General features: G+C 36.4%; 1 protein-coding gene across 1 annotated transcript; it reads left to right on the top strand.

Annotated features, from left to right (window-relative positions):
- Positions 1 to 11,724: 11,724 nt before the first annotated feature.
- gosr2 (golgi SNAP receptor complex member 2) lies at positions 11,725 to 19,095 on the top strand. The gene is made up of 6 exons (XM_058771526.1): positions 11,725 to 11,934; positions 12,434 to 12,498; positions 15,302 to 15,410; positions 17,155 to 17,287; positions 17,426 to 17,566; positions 18,369 to 19,095. The coding sequence occupies exons 1-6, from the start codon at positions 11,906 to 11,908 to the stop codon at positions 18,528 to 18,530; spliced, it is 639 nt and encodes a 212-aa protein (XP_058627509.1). The 5' UTR covers positions 11,725 to 11,905; the 3' UTR covers positions 18,531 to 19,095.
- The last annotated feature ends 604 nt before the right edge of the window (positions 19,096 to 19,699 follow it).

Here is a 19,699-nt window from a genome sequence, read left to right as displayed (position 1 = left end):
CCTGCTCTCTAGTTAAATCACAGCTAATCATGGAGCTGATGGATCCTGACCTGCAGTATTTTCCTGTCACTACTCTCAACTTGAGCCTCATTCTAATTTCACTCACCCAAAACATATACAAATAGTTGAGCTTGCACATGATGTGCCACACACACACACACACACACACACACACACACACACAAACAAACACACAAAAAGTAATGGACACCGGGAATCTGGCATGAGTCAAGTGAGTTTCTTATAGTTCAGCTACTGTCATAATAGTGTAGCTTTCCAGTAACAAAGCTACTTTATGAAAGGCTGTTGTAAATGTCTAAGCTGGGAGATTAATCAAACAGGCTCACCTCAATGGTCCTCTATTCCTCTCTCATATAGGAAAGTTTGATTAATTTAAATGAAGTGAATCCACTTTATCAGCCCACTCTCACATGCAGTGTTGGAAAGTCTGATTCTTTCTAGCAAACAGGTTCACTTTTAAAGGGATAGTTCACCCAAAAATGAAAATGCTGTCATTAATTAGTCACTATCATGTTGTTCCAAACCTGTAAGACCTTTGTTCATTTTCGTAACACAAATTAAGACATTTTTGATGAAATCACAGAACTTTCTGACCCTGCAGCAACACAACTATCACGGCTCAAGGCCCAGAAAGGTAGTAACGGCATAGTTAAAATAGGCCATGTGACATCAGGGCTTCAACCATAATTTTATAAAGCTATGAGAATACTTTTTGTGCATAGTACAATAATTAACAACAAAATTTTAATTTTTGTATGAATTATCCCTTTAACAGTCTGCTTTTACATGGTGGCCAAAAGTATTAGAACACTAGTATTTTGAAAAATACAACTGATTTAAAACCAATTTTAGCTGGTGAAATTACTAGGGTTCTAATAATTTTAGCTGGTGAAATTACTAGGGTTCTAATCATTTTGGCCACCACCGCATATATGTAGCATTGGAAAGTTGGACTCGATTCATTCTAGTATATTGGTTCATACAAAAAGGTCCTTTACTCTCATATGTAGAGTTGAAATGTCCTATTCATTTCAGTGAATCAGTTTATAACATTCCGCTCTCATTTGTAGCATTGGAATGTTAAATTCTAGTGTTTTGGTTCATTCATCCATTCAATTTATTGAATTTAACCAAATTAAACAGAAAGATTCACCAATTCTAGTTCCTGTATGAATTTTTGACTTGGTTTGGTTATGTAATGTTCGTTGTATTAAGTATAAATTTATGTCCATAATAGATTGTCCATTGTTTGTAAACCCTTCATTACTTTTGAATGAGGGAAAAAAAAATAATACGTTATAAAGTAACATCAGATAATTATATACTGTAATTATAAAAACATATTTCCCTCTTCAATATAGACCTTAGTCAAGTTAGGCATCATGCTGAATTTAACACAAAAGAAAACGAGGCTGTGATGTATTGACTCACAGTCTAATTGCATGCACTATCCCTAAAGGTCCTAGATTGCGTAATTTTCACAACTCACAATATGTAAAACATTTGTTAAGTTTTTGTCTACTGAAAGTTGCAAAAATTAAATATGGCACTACCCTGACTAAAGTCTATAGTTGGCTATTTTTGTGTTTGTATATAGTGCAGCTAACTACTTCTTCAAAACAGCAGCTTGACAGCAGAACTCTTCAAAAGTTCCAAATATTGCCACAGAATTGGAACACCCATCATTCATAAAGAGCTCCTTGTACTGTATGTTAATTTATTAAATTGGATCCTTCTTTCAGCTTCCTCACAGAGTGCTCTCAGATCTAATTAACACATTTTACCATATTTAAATCCATTCCACAGATTTCCAACAGAAAAAAGAGTCTCCAGATACCATCTGGCCCTGGTGATATCCATAAGCTGACTCATCACAGAACTCATGTGCTTGTACACAGCACTTTATTATCTGAACATTAAAGCATGCGTGCATTGCCGTGTTTGATGTGTCTAAAGGTAATAGCCCCAATAAGACTCTCTCATTCTCTGTTTAGACGTAATGAGAATAATAGTCGTGCTCCATCAAACAGATCTGTGCTTTCACTGTCTGCCCAGGTCTTCAACCCAGACCTCGTTTAATGACTGTTTATCAGTACTTACCTTTATTAAATACACACAGAAAAAGGTTGGAGGTGAAACGGGCCAGAGATTCCATGTTTACAAGACAACAGCCACGTCATGTGGCGGCTTTGTGAATAAAAGCTGATTTGGTACAAAACCAAAGTCTAAAGACAGTTAACTTAAGCCTCGTTGATTACATTTAAGCACATACACAGATGCACGCATGCTTCAACAAAGGAATTTCTAACCCTTGGGGCATGTCAAGGAGAGAAAGATAGAGTTCAGACAGAAGGGAGGAATGAAGAATTAGAGAGTGAGCGTATTGATGAATAAATGAAAAATGTGCAGCAGAGAGATGGCTACTTTGTAAATAGGTTACTGTTTGACATTGCTGCTTTTTCACACAGAAGGGACAGGACTGCAGATGAATATGCTGCTATGGTGAACCGCAGGGGGTCTGTGAGGGATGATACAGCACTAGTTTAATAATGAATCCTAAAGCCTTCATTTCCCTAAAGCCCAGTGTCCACAGCCTTCTTCTCACGCACACATCCCCTAGAGAGAGGCTGCAACAGGAGAGACAGTGTGTGTGTTCCTCAGTGAGTGGCTTTGATGTGTGTATTTTCATCCTTATCATTTTTCTTTTCATTTGCATATGCAAGTGCGTTTGTGTTGCGGATATTTAAATATTGACTATTCAAGCATGTTTGACTGTAATCATAGTGTGTGTGTGATGTAATACTGTTTTGTTTGGTCAGCGAGGTCAAGCAGGTAGGTCTGTTACCCTCTGGGGACAGAACGCTTTATCTCATTTTCAGGCTCATGACAAGATAAAATACTGCAAACCAGCCAAGGACGGTGTGTGTGATTTTGGAAAGAAAAGTCATACATGTTTGGGAATTTTCATTTTGGGGTGAACTATCACCCCAAAACACAGCACTAGCACAGTCTTAAAAATAATGGTTCTAAAGGGTTGTAGCAGAACCATTTTCGGGCTTCCCAAATAATTTTTCAGTGAACCATTTTATTCTTAGTGTAAAGAGCATTTTAACCTAACGCTTTAATCTAAATAATGTTTTCCACTATAAAAAACCTTTTTGCGAATGAAATGTTTCTAATGGATGTTAAAGGTGCTTCATGGAACCATAGGTGCAAAATAGGTTATTTTTAAGAGGTCATGTATAGTGTACATTTTCATAAATATTATTTTCCGTTGCTTAGCAAATGTCCTTTATCCATAATGGCTTACATAGTTTTACATTGATTACTGGTTTATGTGTTACCTATTGGAACAAACTTATGCTTAGTTCTTTAGCCTTGAGCAAGAACAAATTTCTATGAATTTGTTACCTTATGATTTGCTATGAACCCTACAAGACCACCACATGAATACTAAAGGATAGAAAAAGAGCCTTGCAGAAGAACAGAGGAGTGTTTTCATTTGAAAAGATAAGGAGAAATGTAATAAAAAGGTATTGTCTGAAAAGTTTCTGTGAGTGAGGGAGGAAGAAGAGGGAATAAGAGAGAGAGAGAGAGAGAGAGAGAGAGAGGTGGACGATGGCACAAGGTAAGAATTTGGAATGTGAAATGAGTAATGTTATTGCTCAACCCACATCACAAAGCCACAATGCCTGGAGCTATGACAAGCTGAGTGCATATCTCCATACCTCCATCCATCCATTCATCCCCTCGTCTCTCTGTACTTTTTGCATTCTTTATCCCTTCATTTGTCCAGCTGTCTATAATTATTGGTATTGTATCTGTTTTAAGTTAAAGATTGAATCTAATATCCAGTCCCTACAGACTGTTATGGGAAGATACAACAGTGGCTTTCAAAGAGCGCTAATAGGCTATACAGCACTTTTCAGTGTTTGTATGAGTGATAAATACCAGTTTGTTGCTTGTCATAGTTTGCACGTTTCAGACAGACCTTTAGTCTGTGTATTCTGGTTGTGGAAATCCGACTCTTTCTGTTGGTTACATAGTTATGCCAGTAGGTGGCCTTTATGAGTGAGTCAGTTGAATCACTCATTCCACTGATTCATTCAAAAGACTGATTCATTTTAGGAAGTAAACAGAACTACTCTGCTTTGGAACTGTTTTCGTTTGACGGTGAAAAACATACATAGAGTAACTGCAATACTGGATATAAATGTAAGTTACTTCATACTAAATTCTTGTTTAATGAACAGTTAAGAAATACTTCTTTCATAATTTCGCTGTTGGTCTGAAAATCAGTGTGGCTGTCATTACCTGCAACATCCTGCACACTGTAGTTGTCCTGTGAGTGAGTTAATTAAAGGGATAGTGCACCCAAAAAACAATTCTGTCATACTCAGCCTTATGTCGTTCCAAACCCATAAGAACTTTGTTCATTTTCTGAACACAAATTAAGATATTTTTGATTAAATCAGAGAGCTTTCTGACCCTCCATAGACAGCAACACTACTGAAACTTTCAAGGCCCAGAAAGCTAGTGAGGACATCAGTGGTTCGACCATAATGTTATGAAGCTACGAGAATACTTTCTGTGCGCAAAGAAAACAAAATAACGACTTTATTCAACCATTTCTTCTCTTCCGTGTCAGTTGACACCATGTGTGCAGGAGAGCATCACGACGCATGCGTGTGATGCTGCTGACGCAAGAGTGGCGTTCTGATGTAGAAGCCGGATGTGCTGCGGCTTGTTTGCAAGCAGAGGAATGCACACACAGGTGTCGTTGTACTCTTGTGAGCGAGCAAGACTGACACAGAAGAGAAGAAATTGTTGAATAAAGTAATTATTTTAGTTTTCTTTGCGCACAAAAAGTATTCTCGTAGCTTCAGAAAAGTACAGTTGAAGCACTGATGTCACATGGACTATTTCAATGATGTCCTTACTACCTTTCTGGGCCTTGAACGTGTCAGTTACATTGCTGTCTATGGAGGGTGAGAAAGCTTTCGGCTTTCATCAAAAATATCTTAATTTGTGTTCCAAAGATGAACAAAGGTCTTATGGGTTTGGAACGACATGAGGGTAAGTAATTAATGACAGAATTTTCATTTTTGGGGCGAACTATCCCTTTAATATAAATGCCATTACTCGATCTTCCAGCAAACTTCTTTCTGGTTACGTATGCTGGACTTCTTCAATCATCTGCTTAAACCCCTCTTTTTTACATCATCCTCATCTTGCATCCAGTATTTATCAGTATTTTTCAATAATCCGTTTTACATGTATGGCACAATACGGATTAAAAGATCTGTCACGTAAACTTCTGTTTCACCACAAGCTGAGCGAGTGAGTGATTGAGTGAGTGAGTAGTAAGTGAATGATCAGGAAGTTGTCTCTTTGAATGTCTCTTTTGTGAGATATTTCTGATTTGCTTGGTCACTGAAGAAATAGGTTCGAGGGCAAAGGCTAGATGGTGTAGAGTTCATCCGCAGGTGTCTACAGACACAGACTCTCTCTTTCTCACACATGTATACTTTACACAAGAAGTTGTGTGTGATTTCGTCTACAAACACCATAAGGGCAGAAGTTTTGATGAAAAAAATGACACCTTTCTCAAACGTATCCTTGTTCGGCCTTGCATCACACACACACACACACACTTAACAAAATTTTGTCTCCTCACTATCCTGACTGGGTGGCTGAGGGCTGGGAAAACTGTGAAGGAGGATTTCCCATGAGCATTGGCATAGTGTTAAAGAGACACCTGTTGGGTTAAAACCCAAAGCCACCCAGGATAACATTCATTCCACACATATCATACACTACACTACACGTTTCAAGAGCACTGCAAGACCCTGTACAACCAAAGATTTAACTAAAGATCACAGAACATCATATTCTATCTGTGTGATTAGATCCAGTCTTGGACCTGACCTCCATTAGCAGAGAAAACAAGAGTTTCCCAGACTGATCAACAAGTGCACTGAAGATAACGACAGACAGGAGACAGGAGCAGCCTTCACTCCTCTCTTGTTCACATCAACATCCAAAGTTTCATACACACACAAACGACATGTGTTCACCTAAACATCTCATGTGAATAGAGCTCTGTGAGTTTTCTCGGTCTTTCCCAAGCCTGCACTCTCCATCTGCACTCTCTCCATGGACATTCAGCCATCTGCACACTGATAATTTTATTACATGAACAAGGATATGAAGCATTTTCAGTGTTCGTTATTTGATGTTCATGAAAGTTCAAAGAGTTCAAAGAATAATTCACAACACTTATCAAAACACGAAACGGGGTAGGGATAAAAAAAAAAAAACACAAGGTCAGTAGATGCATTTTTTTTCAAAGTAAGTGCTGTGTTGTGTGTGAGACACTGTAAAAGACACTAGAACAACAGTCAAGCATGTCCAGCACATTTACATAGAAAACCAATGGAAAAGTGATCCAATGGAACGTGTTTTGTATGAACAGCCCTTTAAACTAAAAATAACTAGACTTAGCATTTAAGACTAGAATTTGACAGAAAACAAAAATGCTTCGTTAAATATAATTAAATGTACTTGTATTGGCTGGTCACCATAACTGGTTTATAATAAACTATGACATAACTGCAGTGCATGAGTTAAACACATCTACAGTATTTGTAGCTGAATGTAATTAGTCAAACTATTTAATAAACAAACGTACCGGTTTTGGTGATATGCACTGTGGACCTGAATCGTGAACCTAATACACTATTTTAAAGCAACCTTTTTAACATGTAATTCTTCATATACTGTAAAGTTGTCCGAAAGCTATGTGGATATCATCATAGATCTGTGTTAATGTTTATGTTTATAATATAGAGACAGGGGGAATGGTTGACATGTTCATCTTCAGTATATGAGGGGCGAAGGTGCTCCTGTCACAGGTGGTATTACCACAGGGCTGTTTGTGTGTGTGTGTGTGTGTGTGTGTGTGTTCATTACGCACAGCTGCAAGTCCTTCAAGCTCAAAATATTCAAGTTCCTCAAGCTATAGAGACCCAGATAGAGTGTGAGAGATGATTCCAGTATAAAGATTGAGGAAGTGAAACTGGACCAAAAAAAAAAAAAAAAAAAAAAAAAATATATATATATATATATATATATATATATATATATATATGTATATATAAAATAAGATGTATGTGTTTGAATTACAAAGTGTCTATCCATTTGGATTACACAGTTTTACTTTAAAACTTAAAAGAAATAAAATAATAATAACAAAAAAATAAATAAAGATAAAAATAAATAAATAACAACCACGGCATAGTTTATGAATGAACTATTTGCATCTATTTGATATTATTTAAAACATGTAATTTTCATAATGCATTTATTAAAATAGAATCAGTATAATCTGTTCATTGTGAAAACAATTACATTCATTCAGTTAATTCATGATTAAAATATGGCTAGAAACATTCAGTTTATTTGTACTATTACAGAAAGCTTACATGTTTCATTTACAGTAGCCTATTTATGACTGACAAGTGTGCATCACATTAAGTTTAAGTATAGTAAACTTTAATCCAAATGGATAGAAATTTATTGTAATTAAAAAACATAAATCTTATATCTAGGCCTAAATATTTATTTGAGTGTGTGCCTTCAAGGATCCATTTATAAATACAGAGGCAAAAGCACAAAGCCTTACAGGTTTTTATTAGTTCTCAGTAACCTCTCAACACAAGTGTTGTATTCTTCTCCTCAAGCTCAGAAAACAATAATGAATGAGAAAACAGACATCTGGTATTCAAACATTTCTACCCCTGGAGCCATTTCAGCACCATTTGTGATCTTCTTCATCATGACATTACAGATTGCCACCTTCACCTGCTGTCAAGATAAAAGACGCCGAATGCTCTTTCCACCAAACATTAAACTTAAGTGACTTAATAACATATTATTTTCTCTTTATGCGTGAAAAATACACAAGAACGCCTCCCAATGTATATTATCTCCACAGAACAACAGAACGAGTTGTTACTATGGTGTCTAAAGTAAGAAAAAATAACAGTTAACCCACTTTTTACAGCATTTCTATTAATTTTTTAATGTAAAACAGGTCATCAGGGGCAAATACGCAAATCATCAGCACCTGACAAAACCCCCTGCCTCTGGTTCACAGCTGCGTGAGTTTGTGCCTATATGTGTGTGTGATGGCAGAAGGTTGAATGATGCTTTGTCGCCGGAGGACAAATTGCTTTGACATGTGTAACCTCAGAAAATATGATCGAAAACATCAACCGGCCTCATTGCTCTCTATCTACTTCCTCTTCCTAGAATAATCATCCCCTTCTCCTGCGTTTCTCCCCACCTTCATTTCTCATGACTCCTGTCTGCTTATTCCTGTGAAAGTCTCCCTCCCTCTCTTTCCCTTAATATCCCTCTTGGCCTCAGGAGGTGTTATGACAGTAAGGATGGAGTGTGTGAAGAGCAAGAAGGAGCATGAAGAGAGATAGTGCTGGGGGCGAGCTGGATGGAGGGGAGATGGGAGTTAAAAAGGTGGCACTGTTTAAGAAAGGTAGCCTGGAGAGACAGACATCAACCACCATTCGGCCTCCATTCAGACCTGCTCATCTAACCCGCCACACTAATGGTTGGGGGGGGGGGCATCAACACCAGTCAAAACAGGTAGCTGCCCTGATCCTGAGTAGCACACATAAACACACACTCACACACGTACAGACACCTATAATTACACACACCTGACCACAGTAGGCCTCTAAGGGACAGAAGAATGGCTAGATGTACTGGAAAAGATACTAAATTCACAATTTTTGAGGATGGAATCATATTATTTTTTCTTTCTTTCACCACAGCAGAAGTGAGGTGAATTGTAAATAATTGTAATTGAAAATTGTAAATCAAGTCCACCTGGGAAGGTTATGTTAATGAAATGTAAATTCATTATTGCAGAGTCTTATGCGTTCAAATAACTTTCATTGGAACAAGCAAACCTTTTCTGCATAAAATGCAACAAGATAATGATTAATAAAGAATAAAGGTTTTGCTTTTAATGTTTTTATTCAATTTGCTATAAATATACATTTTAAATATTATAAATATAAATATTATAAATATAAATGTTATATAAATATACATTTTTATCATAATTGCACAGTATTATTTGGTTAGTTGTTTCTTTTTTCTTTTTGACTGACACATCCCTTTATTTGGAAACTCTGGGCTTAAAAATACCCCAGAGTTTCCTACTCATAATTAAGACTTTTTATGAAGTAGGGTTTTTTTTTAGAATGGAATTTATGTAAAAATAAATAAATAAATGAAACCTGCATAAATACAACAACAACAACATATTTACATGTTGCACACAAAAATGTTTTAATTACAAACCAGAAAATGTAAATGACCTCAAACTGACACTCTCATGTAAGCTGATTCTCTAACAGACATCCTGTTAATTTATTTATTTCCACCCTTTTAGCTAGACATCATGCCAATCTTATTGCCATGTGTAAATAAAAGTAATCTGTTTCAAGGGATCATGAACTGTGAAATCAAAATTCCCTTGATCTTTTGATATATAAGCGGTCATTGTGCTATAAAAACTTTCTGTAAGTTTCAGATCTCAAAATGTACTTGTTATATTGAAGCCAGTCTGTGCCAATGTGCCACATTATGATGTAATAGTGTGGATAAGCACCACTTCCACAGAAGAAGATCAACGCCTGCTTCTACATCGCTGCCTGTTTGACCCCGCCCACTGATTCATGCATGTAGTACTTAGAAACCAAATGAAAAACTTTATCTGATGAACTTTACTTTTAATTAAATGCCAGACAGCATCAGTAAGAACTTGGTCCTTTGTTTTCAAGTCGTTTGATCTGTACTGTATTTATGATTGATATTTACTGAGTTCTTAGCCACGTCTATTCAAACAGAGCGTTCTGATGAGGGGCTTAAAAACAGGACAGAAAATAGCTTATTACTTCTAATTTATGATGTATTTTGATGTAAAAAATTTGATAATGTTATAGTGTACCTCAGAGAATAGTACAAAATAAAAAAATGAAGGCAGTTCATGACCCCTTGGTTTCAGTAAGAGTTTTTAAGAATGTCAAGTGTACATTTGAATAAAAACACCTTAATTACAACATAGTTTATAAAAAAGGTGTAAACATGAATAATCCGGCTGTGTTATTTTGTATGAAACTGACATGTCTTATTCTTTACGCATCTCTCTGTCTCTCTCTCTCTCTCTCTCTCACACACACACACACACACACACAGACCTGTCTCTAGAGAATTCAGTGATGACATTGTTGAGGTTTAACCACAGGGCAAAAAAACCCAATTTAGCGAAATCAATGTCACTTTCATCCACTCATTCTCTTCAAACTGTGATGAACAGGTCAACAAACATCCACCTCGTCTGTCTGTCTCCCTTTTGGAAATTTTGATATCATTATTCTTGTGTCTGTGTCTCCGGGCATGGGAGGCACCAGATCAGACCGGTGTGTTCAGATACAAGGTTGCGGAAACCAACATAATTAGACAAAGCTGGGACGAGCGAAAGGAGTTGACAAAATCTTGCCCCAAGAAGTTTTGTCATTATGTTCTTCCTGTCACTGACGCTCCATCAAGGGATGAAAGTTGACACACCTTACCCCAGGCCTCAAGCTGTAACCATACTATAAGAATGATGGTATTTGCTTTCATAAAATTACAATTGCTGCATGATTCATGTTTCACATAAATGATGAATGGGATTAAGGTTTACATTAATAGCTGTCATTTAAAGGGCTTTATGGAACAGATTTCTGAATGTAGAGATCTTATTGGAAAAATAGCCTACCTGAAGTCACATTGTTTGAGATTAAAGCTGGTTGCTAATCGCTGTTCACATTCTAATCTAAACATTCAGATCTTCCTTACAAAAAGTTAACCCTATAATTAGCCTATAGTTCCCACCAAAATACAGGGCTGTGTTTTTGCACAGGGACAAAATTTTGTTGTTATGTTTTATGTCTATTTTTTATGTCTCTTTCGGCATTTTGTAACATCTAGCTATTTTTGTAACTTTAGTATTATTCTGTAATTAGTTAATGGTGTGCATCTTATAGTTAAAATTTCAGTTCATGTTTAATTTACAAATGATCTCTATTGTTGATGATGAATTAGTAATTAGCATAAAGGCTTCTTACCCATGTGTCATTTAGTCTCATTGTACCTTTATAGAGAACTGTATAAGTAAAGGTAAAATCTTTTCCTCAAAATTAATTCACAGACATAGATGTATTCCTTATAGACTATATATTAGGACTGAAGAATAACACCCGCTTTTACTAATGTCACCTCAAATAAAATAGACCTAATATTGTAGGCTATTATTAATTTAATTCTGGTTGATGGTTTCATTTTTGGTTTAGCTACTTTTTCAAGACTATTCTTTATTCCAATAATAAAAAAGCCATTAAGACTGTAGCCTATCTATATGCAAATCTTTACACTTATTTCTATAATTAGCCTATTAGTCTGCCTCTCCCTGGTTGTGTGTTTTCTTTCATTTATAGCCTATTACTCTAGTTCTGAATGTGTTTCAACCTTTGTCTTACTAACGATCTAAAAAATTAGCAATGCTGAATACCATCCTAACTAACTAAATTGAAATAATAGGTCTAATATTGAATCCCATCCGCCACTGCAGGCGCTCGCGGTGTGTTTTCAGTCAGGCGGAGAGGGCGCCTAAAAGAGGTCCTTTTTCCTGGTGACGTGTATGCTTGATAGCGATATGTGAAACTAAACGAAACGGAGGAAATAAAACATTGCATAACTTTCCTTTAAAGCCTTTTTACGGTGTTTTTAGTGGCCTCCTTAACCGTCACTGAAGATGGAGACGCTTTACCATCAGACCAATAAGTGAGTATGTTCACACTGCTGGTAATTTAGCTAGCTTACCAGTAAACATAACTATTTAATGCTCGGGTATCTTTCGTTTTCATAAGCTCGGTGTAACATGTAACAAATAAAGGGCTCTTTGAAATATATAGTATGGAAATAGAATATAAGCTGCTTTGGTCTGACAACATCTGTTAAGTGAAGATGATGTTATAAGCTTCCTCTTTATACTTTCTGTTTATGACTCTCAGTAAGGAGGTTTCGTTGATATTATGCTTTCATTACGGCCTGTCAGCTGGTTTAATTCATCAAACGCGTGGTTGTACTGTAAGTAAGGTACAGCTTGTATAATGCTATTATCTGTCTGACAGCAGACGTCTCACTAGATAGCTGGACATCCATAGGGCCCTGATGTGTCTAACATTCATTCATTCATTCATTCATTGAATAATGACTTTAATCATGTACAGTGTATTTAACCCCCTCTCTCTTCTCACTTATCCGTGTCTTTAACTTGTAGACAAATTCAGGAGGTTCAGTCTCACATGGGACGACTGGAGACAACAGACCGACAGTCAGTCCACTGTAAGTATGTGTGTGTGTGTGTGAATAAAGATCCTCAATCAGTCACAGAGACGACAGGATTCAAATAGGACACGTACTCCAAAACATACTGACAATTAGAGCTGGGCAGTGTGGTTTATGAATATGTATATCATCCAAAAGCAGCTTCATTATTCCACATTAGTAGTTTCTGCCTGAGCTTACCATTTCTGTCTCAAGCCCTTGAACTGTATTTATTAGATAAATGGCAAGCAGAATGGGAAGAGTGTCAAAATAACAAATTATTTGAAATAAATGCTGTTGTGGGAAAAATATGCATCTACCGTATACTTGCAGTACACATGTAAATACTATATACAAAATCTGAACAGCTTGATTGTTTTATATCATCGCAGAATGTAAACTATATTATCTCTCCAGCTCTGATCTGCTAAATGCGACTCTAAGGCATGAAGATATTAAAATATTATAAATAGTAACATCATGATTTTCTGTAAAGCTGTTTTGAAACAGCATTGTTTACTTCACATTTAAATTTACTTTACATTTAAATCCAGACATGACCAAGTTGTTTGCACAAGGTGTCATGTAGGTCACACCAGACTGATTCATGGGTATTTAATGAAGGGCGAAGAACCACCAAAATGTCAATATTTTAGCACTACATTGATCGTAAAACATGTTTTTGTCATTAAAAACACAATTTTTAATGACATGAGACAATATTTTTTATTTGGACGAACTTTGAAGGACTCATTTTGTAAGATGGACCCAGATAAACTTTAACAATTTTCATCACAGTATATTTAAAGAATCTTTTATGGAGTTATGTATAAATAAAAAGTAGAATTTAAAAAAATGTTTGTACTTATTGTATTTTTTGTTGAATTTGGATCTGCCATTAAATAGTCTGTGAAGCTGATATGGCAATAAACTTAAATTCAACCAACCATTTCTATTAACGTATAGTTATAATTAACGTAATTACACGATTATCCTACTCTCAGCTGTTTGTTGATATTTAATCACTATATAAATTTGCATCTTTATTCTTTTGCAACATATTAAAGCACTAAGAAAGTGCAAGACGTAACACCAGTTATTCTAATGTGACATATATCGAGTCCAGGGTTGCTTTTCCCAAAAGAATTGTAAACCCAAGTAGTCTGTAGAGACCATATCGGTTTAGGCCAGGGTTCCTCAAATCTTTCCCTGGAGGGCCAGTCTGCTGCAGAGTTTAGCTCCAACCCTGATCAAACTCACCTACCTGTGATTTTCTAATGATCTTGAAGACTCTGATTAGCATGCCCAGGTGTGTTTGATTAGGGTTAGAGCTAAACTCTGCAGGAGCGGGCCAGATTTGAGGATGCCTGGTTTAGGCCTACAGTGCTTTTGGGAAACCCATTAGAGATCAGTTAGCAGCTGTCTCTTTGCCTTATTTACACATGTGTACTGATTAACATTTTCGATTTTCGATTAACATAACCGCCACGACATCCACTACATGTTGTCCATGACCTCCTAATATGGTTTCAGTGATCATATTGCAAAAATATTTAGACCCCATTTACCCAGGTATTTTCCATTTGTGATCGGATAATCAAGTTGTAAAACTGCACATGAACTGGGTCCAAGCGATCTGCTTTGAGCGGCAGGCCGAGTCCTCGTGGTGCCACTGAGCAGCTGATTGTTCTGTAGAGATGGAGCTTATGCAGAGAGCCAGGCTGGTGCCACGGCAGGAAGGACAGGGAGGAGTGATGGGGTGGGGGCATGGAGACTCATGGAGTGCTGTGGTGTGTGTGTGTTTGAGGTGGTGTTGTGGCTCTTTGGTGAGTCTGAATAAGATAACCGTCTCCTACCCATGCCGGTGACATCATAAGAGATGCCATAGGCGGGAAGGATGCATAACGCATGCATAGGTTTGTCTGTGTGTGAGTGAGTGTGAGATTGCATTGTCTCAGAGGGTGGGGGTCAGGGCAGACTGCATGTGTGATAAAACTTTCCCACCAGTCTGCGGTTCTCTCCAAGGAAGCGGCACTCATTGCCAATCAGCGACTCTGCTTGTCAATGCTTGATTCTCTCTCTGCGCCTGATACTTATACTCATATACTCGTTGCAGCTTAGTGCATACATTTGTTATAATGAAATAAATGTCCTCATTTCCCCTTACTTTTACATTAAGATTACTTTTGTGGCCATCTAGCACTCATTTAAGGTTAATATTTAAGAGTTTAATAACGCTGTTAAATGTAAGCTTTTGCAAATCTCAGAAAGAATTCCATTTTTATACTGTGTACATTATAATGTTGTGATGCCTAAATTCACTTGTAGCAATTAAAATGGGTATTACAAAATGTAAACATTGGTGCATCCCTGATTTTAACCTTTTTCTTTTTTTAAACGTAGCTAATTGTTTTAAACAAATTTTTTTGTACATACACTGTTATTTAGAGGTTTGGTGTCTGTAAGATATATTTGAAAAGAAATTAATACTTTTACTCAGCAAGTATGCTTATATTGATGTCAAGCATCAACAATGATACTAATAAATGTTTCTGGAGCCATAAATCAGCATATTATAATGTTTTCTGAAGGATCATGTGGCACTGCATCACAGGAATAAATTACATTTTAAAATCTATTAAAATAGAAAACAGTAATTTTAAAATCATAATAACAAATGCATCGGCATAAGGGATTTATTTCAAAAGCATTAATAAATCTTACAGACCCCAAACTTGAATTTTAGTTTAAGTATTTTGTGATGTGCTTGATACATGATTCCTATTTATGTTATGTTTCTGATTCTTGTGTTTTCCTGCAGTACTTGAAAATGAACTTCAAGCAAGAATTGATCAAATCTTTAATCAGCTGGAGCGACTTGAGATGCTAGCCAGTAAAGAGCCGCCAAACCGCCGGCAAAATGCCAAACTGTGAGTGCGTCAGTAGAAATATCCACTAGTGCCTTATTCAATCATGCAAAGGTCCAGTCCTTGTCTTGATCCGAGGTTGCTTTCAGGAGGATAGGCAACTAGAGCAAAATATCCTTGCTGTCAGAAGATTAAATTAGTATCCAATTTGATCTGTAATCATTAACCAGTGTATGTGGAAGCTGGACTATAGTATTGGTGGATAGATGGCTACCTAAACGTTGTAGGTTCAAAGATCAGGGGATTCATGAGCTTCTGCAATCGTCTCTACCATGACATAACTCATAAGAACTTGAGTTGCTCCGTCCTTGTAGTAAATACATAATGTAAGTTGTTTTGAATGAGAGGGCCTCCGCCGAATGAAGAATAATGTGAGGTGATGAAGGTGAGGAGTGTTTGTGTTGTATGCGCCCCGTGGCAGTGGGATCCAGTGAAAACATTCTGTCTGCAGTCACGTCATCACCAGCATTCCTGCCATGTGTGGCAAAGCCCGGCCAAAGCACTGCACAAACACACCTGAGGCCAACACACCTGTTACACTCACTCACAAAACAACGAATAACGTAAAGAACGGACTCTTCTTGAAGAGTGTCTTTATGACTGTGTGTGTGTGGATGATCTCAAACACGCTATACAGAAACAACACGAGTCTAACAATGTGAATTCTTTGGCCATTTTTGTCATTTAATTGATAGTTATATCTTTATCTGTTCCAATACCGTACATGTTTTTATGTATTTAGTCAAAACTGGCACAGTCAACCCATTAGTTCAAATTTGTACTTGTCCTGTAAATATTTTCATTGACCCTTCAACTAAATTTAGCATTTTTCAAAAGATTTTATATAATTTTGAAAAAATAAATAGCATTTTTAGCAATATGATGATTTGAATTATTATATAAATAATAGTACTTTTTAAATAATAGCATTTATATATATATATATATATATATATATATATATATATATATATATATATATATATATATATATATATATATATATATATATATATATATATATATATATATATATATATATATATATATATATATATATATATATATAAAATAACAAACTATTTTGAATAAAAAATTAATTTGATTTTTCGTAATGTTACCATTATTACACTGTGTGCAGAATTATTAGGCAAGTTGATATTCTGGTCATATTTTTTTTCCAACAATCTTAATAACTACTATTGATTTTGTTTTTAATAATTTATAAGTGATATATAATTGTCCATGAAGGCTGATAGTCAGAAACTTCTTATTTCAGGTGTGCAGAATTATTAGGCAGGTTTTCCTTTACAGATAAAATGAGCCAAAAAAGAGATTGAACTCAAGAATAAAAGTAAAAAAAATTATTAAATGCCCATGAGAAGGATGCAATACTAATGCAATAATAGAATTAGCAAAGTTAAGGCATTGGGCAGCGAAATGCTCATTGGGTCAGCACGGTCAGAAAAAACAGGTAAATACAAAATTGATAGTAGTTACTAAGATTGATGTGGTTTGGAATTGGTAAAATGTTCTTGGAAAAAAAATATGACCAGAATATCAACTTGCCTAATAATTCTGCACACAGTGTAGAATTGGTATTAGTGCTGGACAATGATTAATTGCATCGAAAATAAAAGTTTTTGTTTATATAATACATGTGTGTGTGTACTGTTGCATCAACCAAACAAGGCCTGCGGGCTGCTGTGTGGTCTGAAAGACACTCACTGTGTTTTTCTTTCTGTAGGCGTGTTGATCAGTTGAAGTATGATGTGCAGCATCTCCAGACAGCCCTGAGGAACTTCCAGCACAGACGTTACGCTCGCGAGGCTCAGGAGAGAGAAAGAGAGGAGCTGATGAGCCGAAGCTTCACAACAAACGTCAGTAGACCACACACACGTTCTTCTGCGTAGTTTCTGCCAAGACTCTTTCTCCATCACTCATCAGTCTATAAACGTACATCACACTACAAAGAAGGCATTATGATTTTGACAGTGCTGTGTGCTTTTTATGTGTAGGATGCAGACACCTCCATCCCTATTGATGAAACCCTGCAGTTTAGTAGCAGTCTACAAAACGCTCACAGAGGAATGGACGACCTGCTGGGCTCTGGCTCCAGCATCCTTAACGGCCTGAGAGACCAGAGGAGCACGCTTAAGGTGTGTGTGACGCACACAACACAGGGTGGATTCAACTCTAGACCAGGAAGGGGAATTTTTTCCATTCTCTTATCAGGGTGTTACAAATAGTGCTCGACTGATTGTTGATAAAGTGCTGATAGCTGATATAATACAAAATGAAATGTAGACCGCAATAATTAACACTATCAATATATCCGTTTTCAATTAAATTAAGAGTGTTTTCATTTAATTTAACCTTGTTTATTTTAACAGTAGGTGTTGGAGTGTTGAGTCGTAGTCATTATTTTAGTATTATTTATATACTATTATAGTAGGTATTAATATTTTGACCTAGGCTTCATTTTATATTTGAATTTCTTATAGTATCTGTGATTTTGCCCTTTTTTTCATTTATTTGTATTTATTTATTTTTGATTACTTTTATTTCTGTTTTAGTGATCTTAGTATTTCAACTTATTTTATTTCATTTAATTACCAATGCAACATTTACAATTTTTTCATCATATTTATGTTTTATTTCCACTGCTTGAATTAAGGGAAACATGTCAGTTTTAGCTAACAATGAAACCAGTGGTTTGAGGTCATGCATGCACATATAGACACTGACTGTGTGTTTCCAGGGAGGAGCGTGGGCTCTTCCTGAAGCTCCTGATTATCACAGAGCGCGAGAGACCGTCTCTGCCTGATTCTTTTGGTGTACCTCAGATATTTTACAATCTGTTGCTCACTGTATTCAAAGAGGAAACAGTACTATTCGAAAACTGCAATTTTTTTTTAAAAATCAGATTCATTGTAACGTTCCACACTTTCTGTTTTTTAGGGTACCCATAAAAAGATGTTGGATGTCGCAAACATGTTGGGTTTGTCGAACACAGTCATGCGTTTGATTGAGAAGCGAGCATCGCAGGACAAGTTCATCATGATGGCTGGAATGCTGGCTACTTGCTTTGTCATGTTCCTGGTTGTGAAATACCTTAGCTGAACTCTCCCAGCTTTAGCCGACCCTGCTGCTCGTTCGCGTCAGTGGTTCATTCCGATTTTCATGCCACATGCATCACATCTATGAAAAATGCACAGGTGTGCTGAAAGAAAATCACAGAACTGCCTCTTTGCAGGATGACTGCCACTCTCAACATCACTAATCTTTTGTGTCTCTAGTCTTTCTTCTTCAACTGTATTTTTAAAGACATTGAATCCTTTCGTAACTTTCCTCTGTTGATTCTGAAATAAGCAGTAAATTTGTGTGACTGCTCTTTATTTTGGAGTCTAGACTGAACTAAAATTCTCTAAAATTAAATTTATTCTCACGGTATTCTAGAAGTATTAGAGCAAATAATAATTAAAGACATTTAGATTTAAAATGCGTAACGGTTAGTGAATCGGTCTGTTATCTGGCTCTTCATTGCCACCTTCTGGATAACAAACCAAAAATGTTTGGTTACTCAGTGCTTCGTTTGTACTTGTATTGTTCATAACGCTTCTAACCTGTAAATACAAATTTGTGTGCAATAAACTCAAGTAGCATCCAGCTGCCCTGAAATGTAAAACTCTACACTTGTTTCATGCCGCTAAAGTGTGAGCGTGTACGCCTGGATCTACACAGGAGCCACAGCCTCTGGCAAACAGGAAATGAGATGTCTTATTGGACATCTGCTGCATGGATCTTGACGCTGTATGCGCACATTCACACATGCTCAAGACCCCAGCAGCATAATCCTCAACAATATCCTCCTGCAACAGTCATACATCATTTCTGTCTTTGCAACTGTCATTGAAATTCCTGTGTTGACCAAGAGGATAAAATACTATTAGCAAAAAACAATGTGAAAGTTAACAAAAAGAGTCACCTGCACCTCTTTTTCACTGTAGTCAGTGTCACACAGACTCAGTGAGATGCGACAGATTTATGCAGCCATTAATACTTATATCGACCAAACACTGATTTTAAGGTCTTAAAATCTCGCCTCTGTAAACAGAGGTAATTGAAAGCATAGAATATTCTTAACATAGAATATTACTTCCTTCAAATGATTCCTGGTGAATGTTTTGCAATAACAAAGGATCCAGAAAAGCTAAGGCCTTTGATTCCCCTCCAACAGTGCCATCTAGTGTTTAAAGCCGAGACTGCTGTAAAATTTGGGTGAACTACTT

Source organism: Onychostoma macrolepis, chromosome 03, assembly GCF_012432095.1.
Source record: "Onychostoma macrolepis isolate SWU-2019 chromosome 03, ASM1243209v1, whole genome shotgun sequence".
Taxonomy (NCBI): domain Eukaryota; kingdom Metazoa; phylum Chordata; class Actinopteri; order Cypriniformes; family Cyprinidae; genus Onychostoma; species Onychostoma macrolepis.
This window is presented reverse-complemented; position numbering and strand designations above follow the sequence as displayed.

What these genes read in the sequence shown, in the direction of transcription:
- gosr2 (XM_058771526.1), top strand. Translation starts at nt 11,906, where the DNA reads ATGGAGACGCTTTACCATCAGACCAATAA. An exon ending in AGACCGACAGTCAGTCCACT is followed by an intron (nt 12,499 to 15,301) that starts GTAAGTATGTGT and finishes GTTTTCCTGCAG; the next exon opens with TACTTGAAAATGAACTTCAA. An exon ending in GCCGAAGCTTCACAACAAAC is followed by an intron (nt 17,288 to 17,425) that starts GTCAGTAGACCA and finishes TTTTATGTGTAG; the next exon opens with GATGCAGACACCTCCATCCC.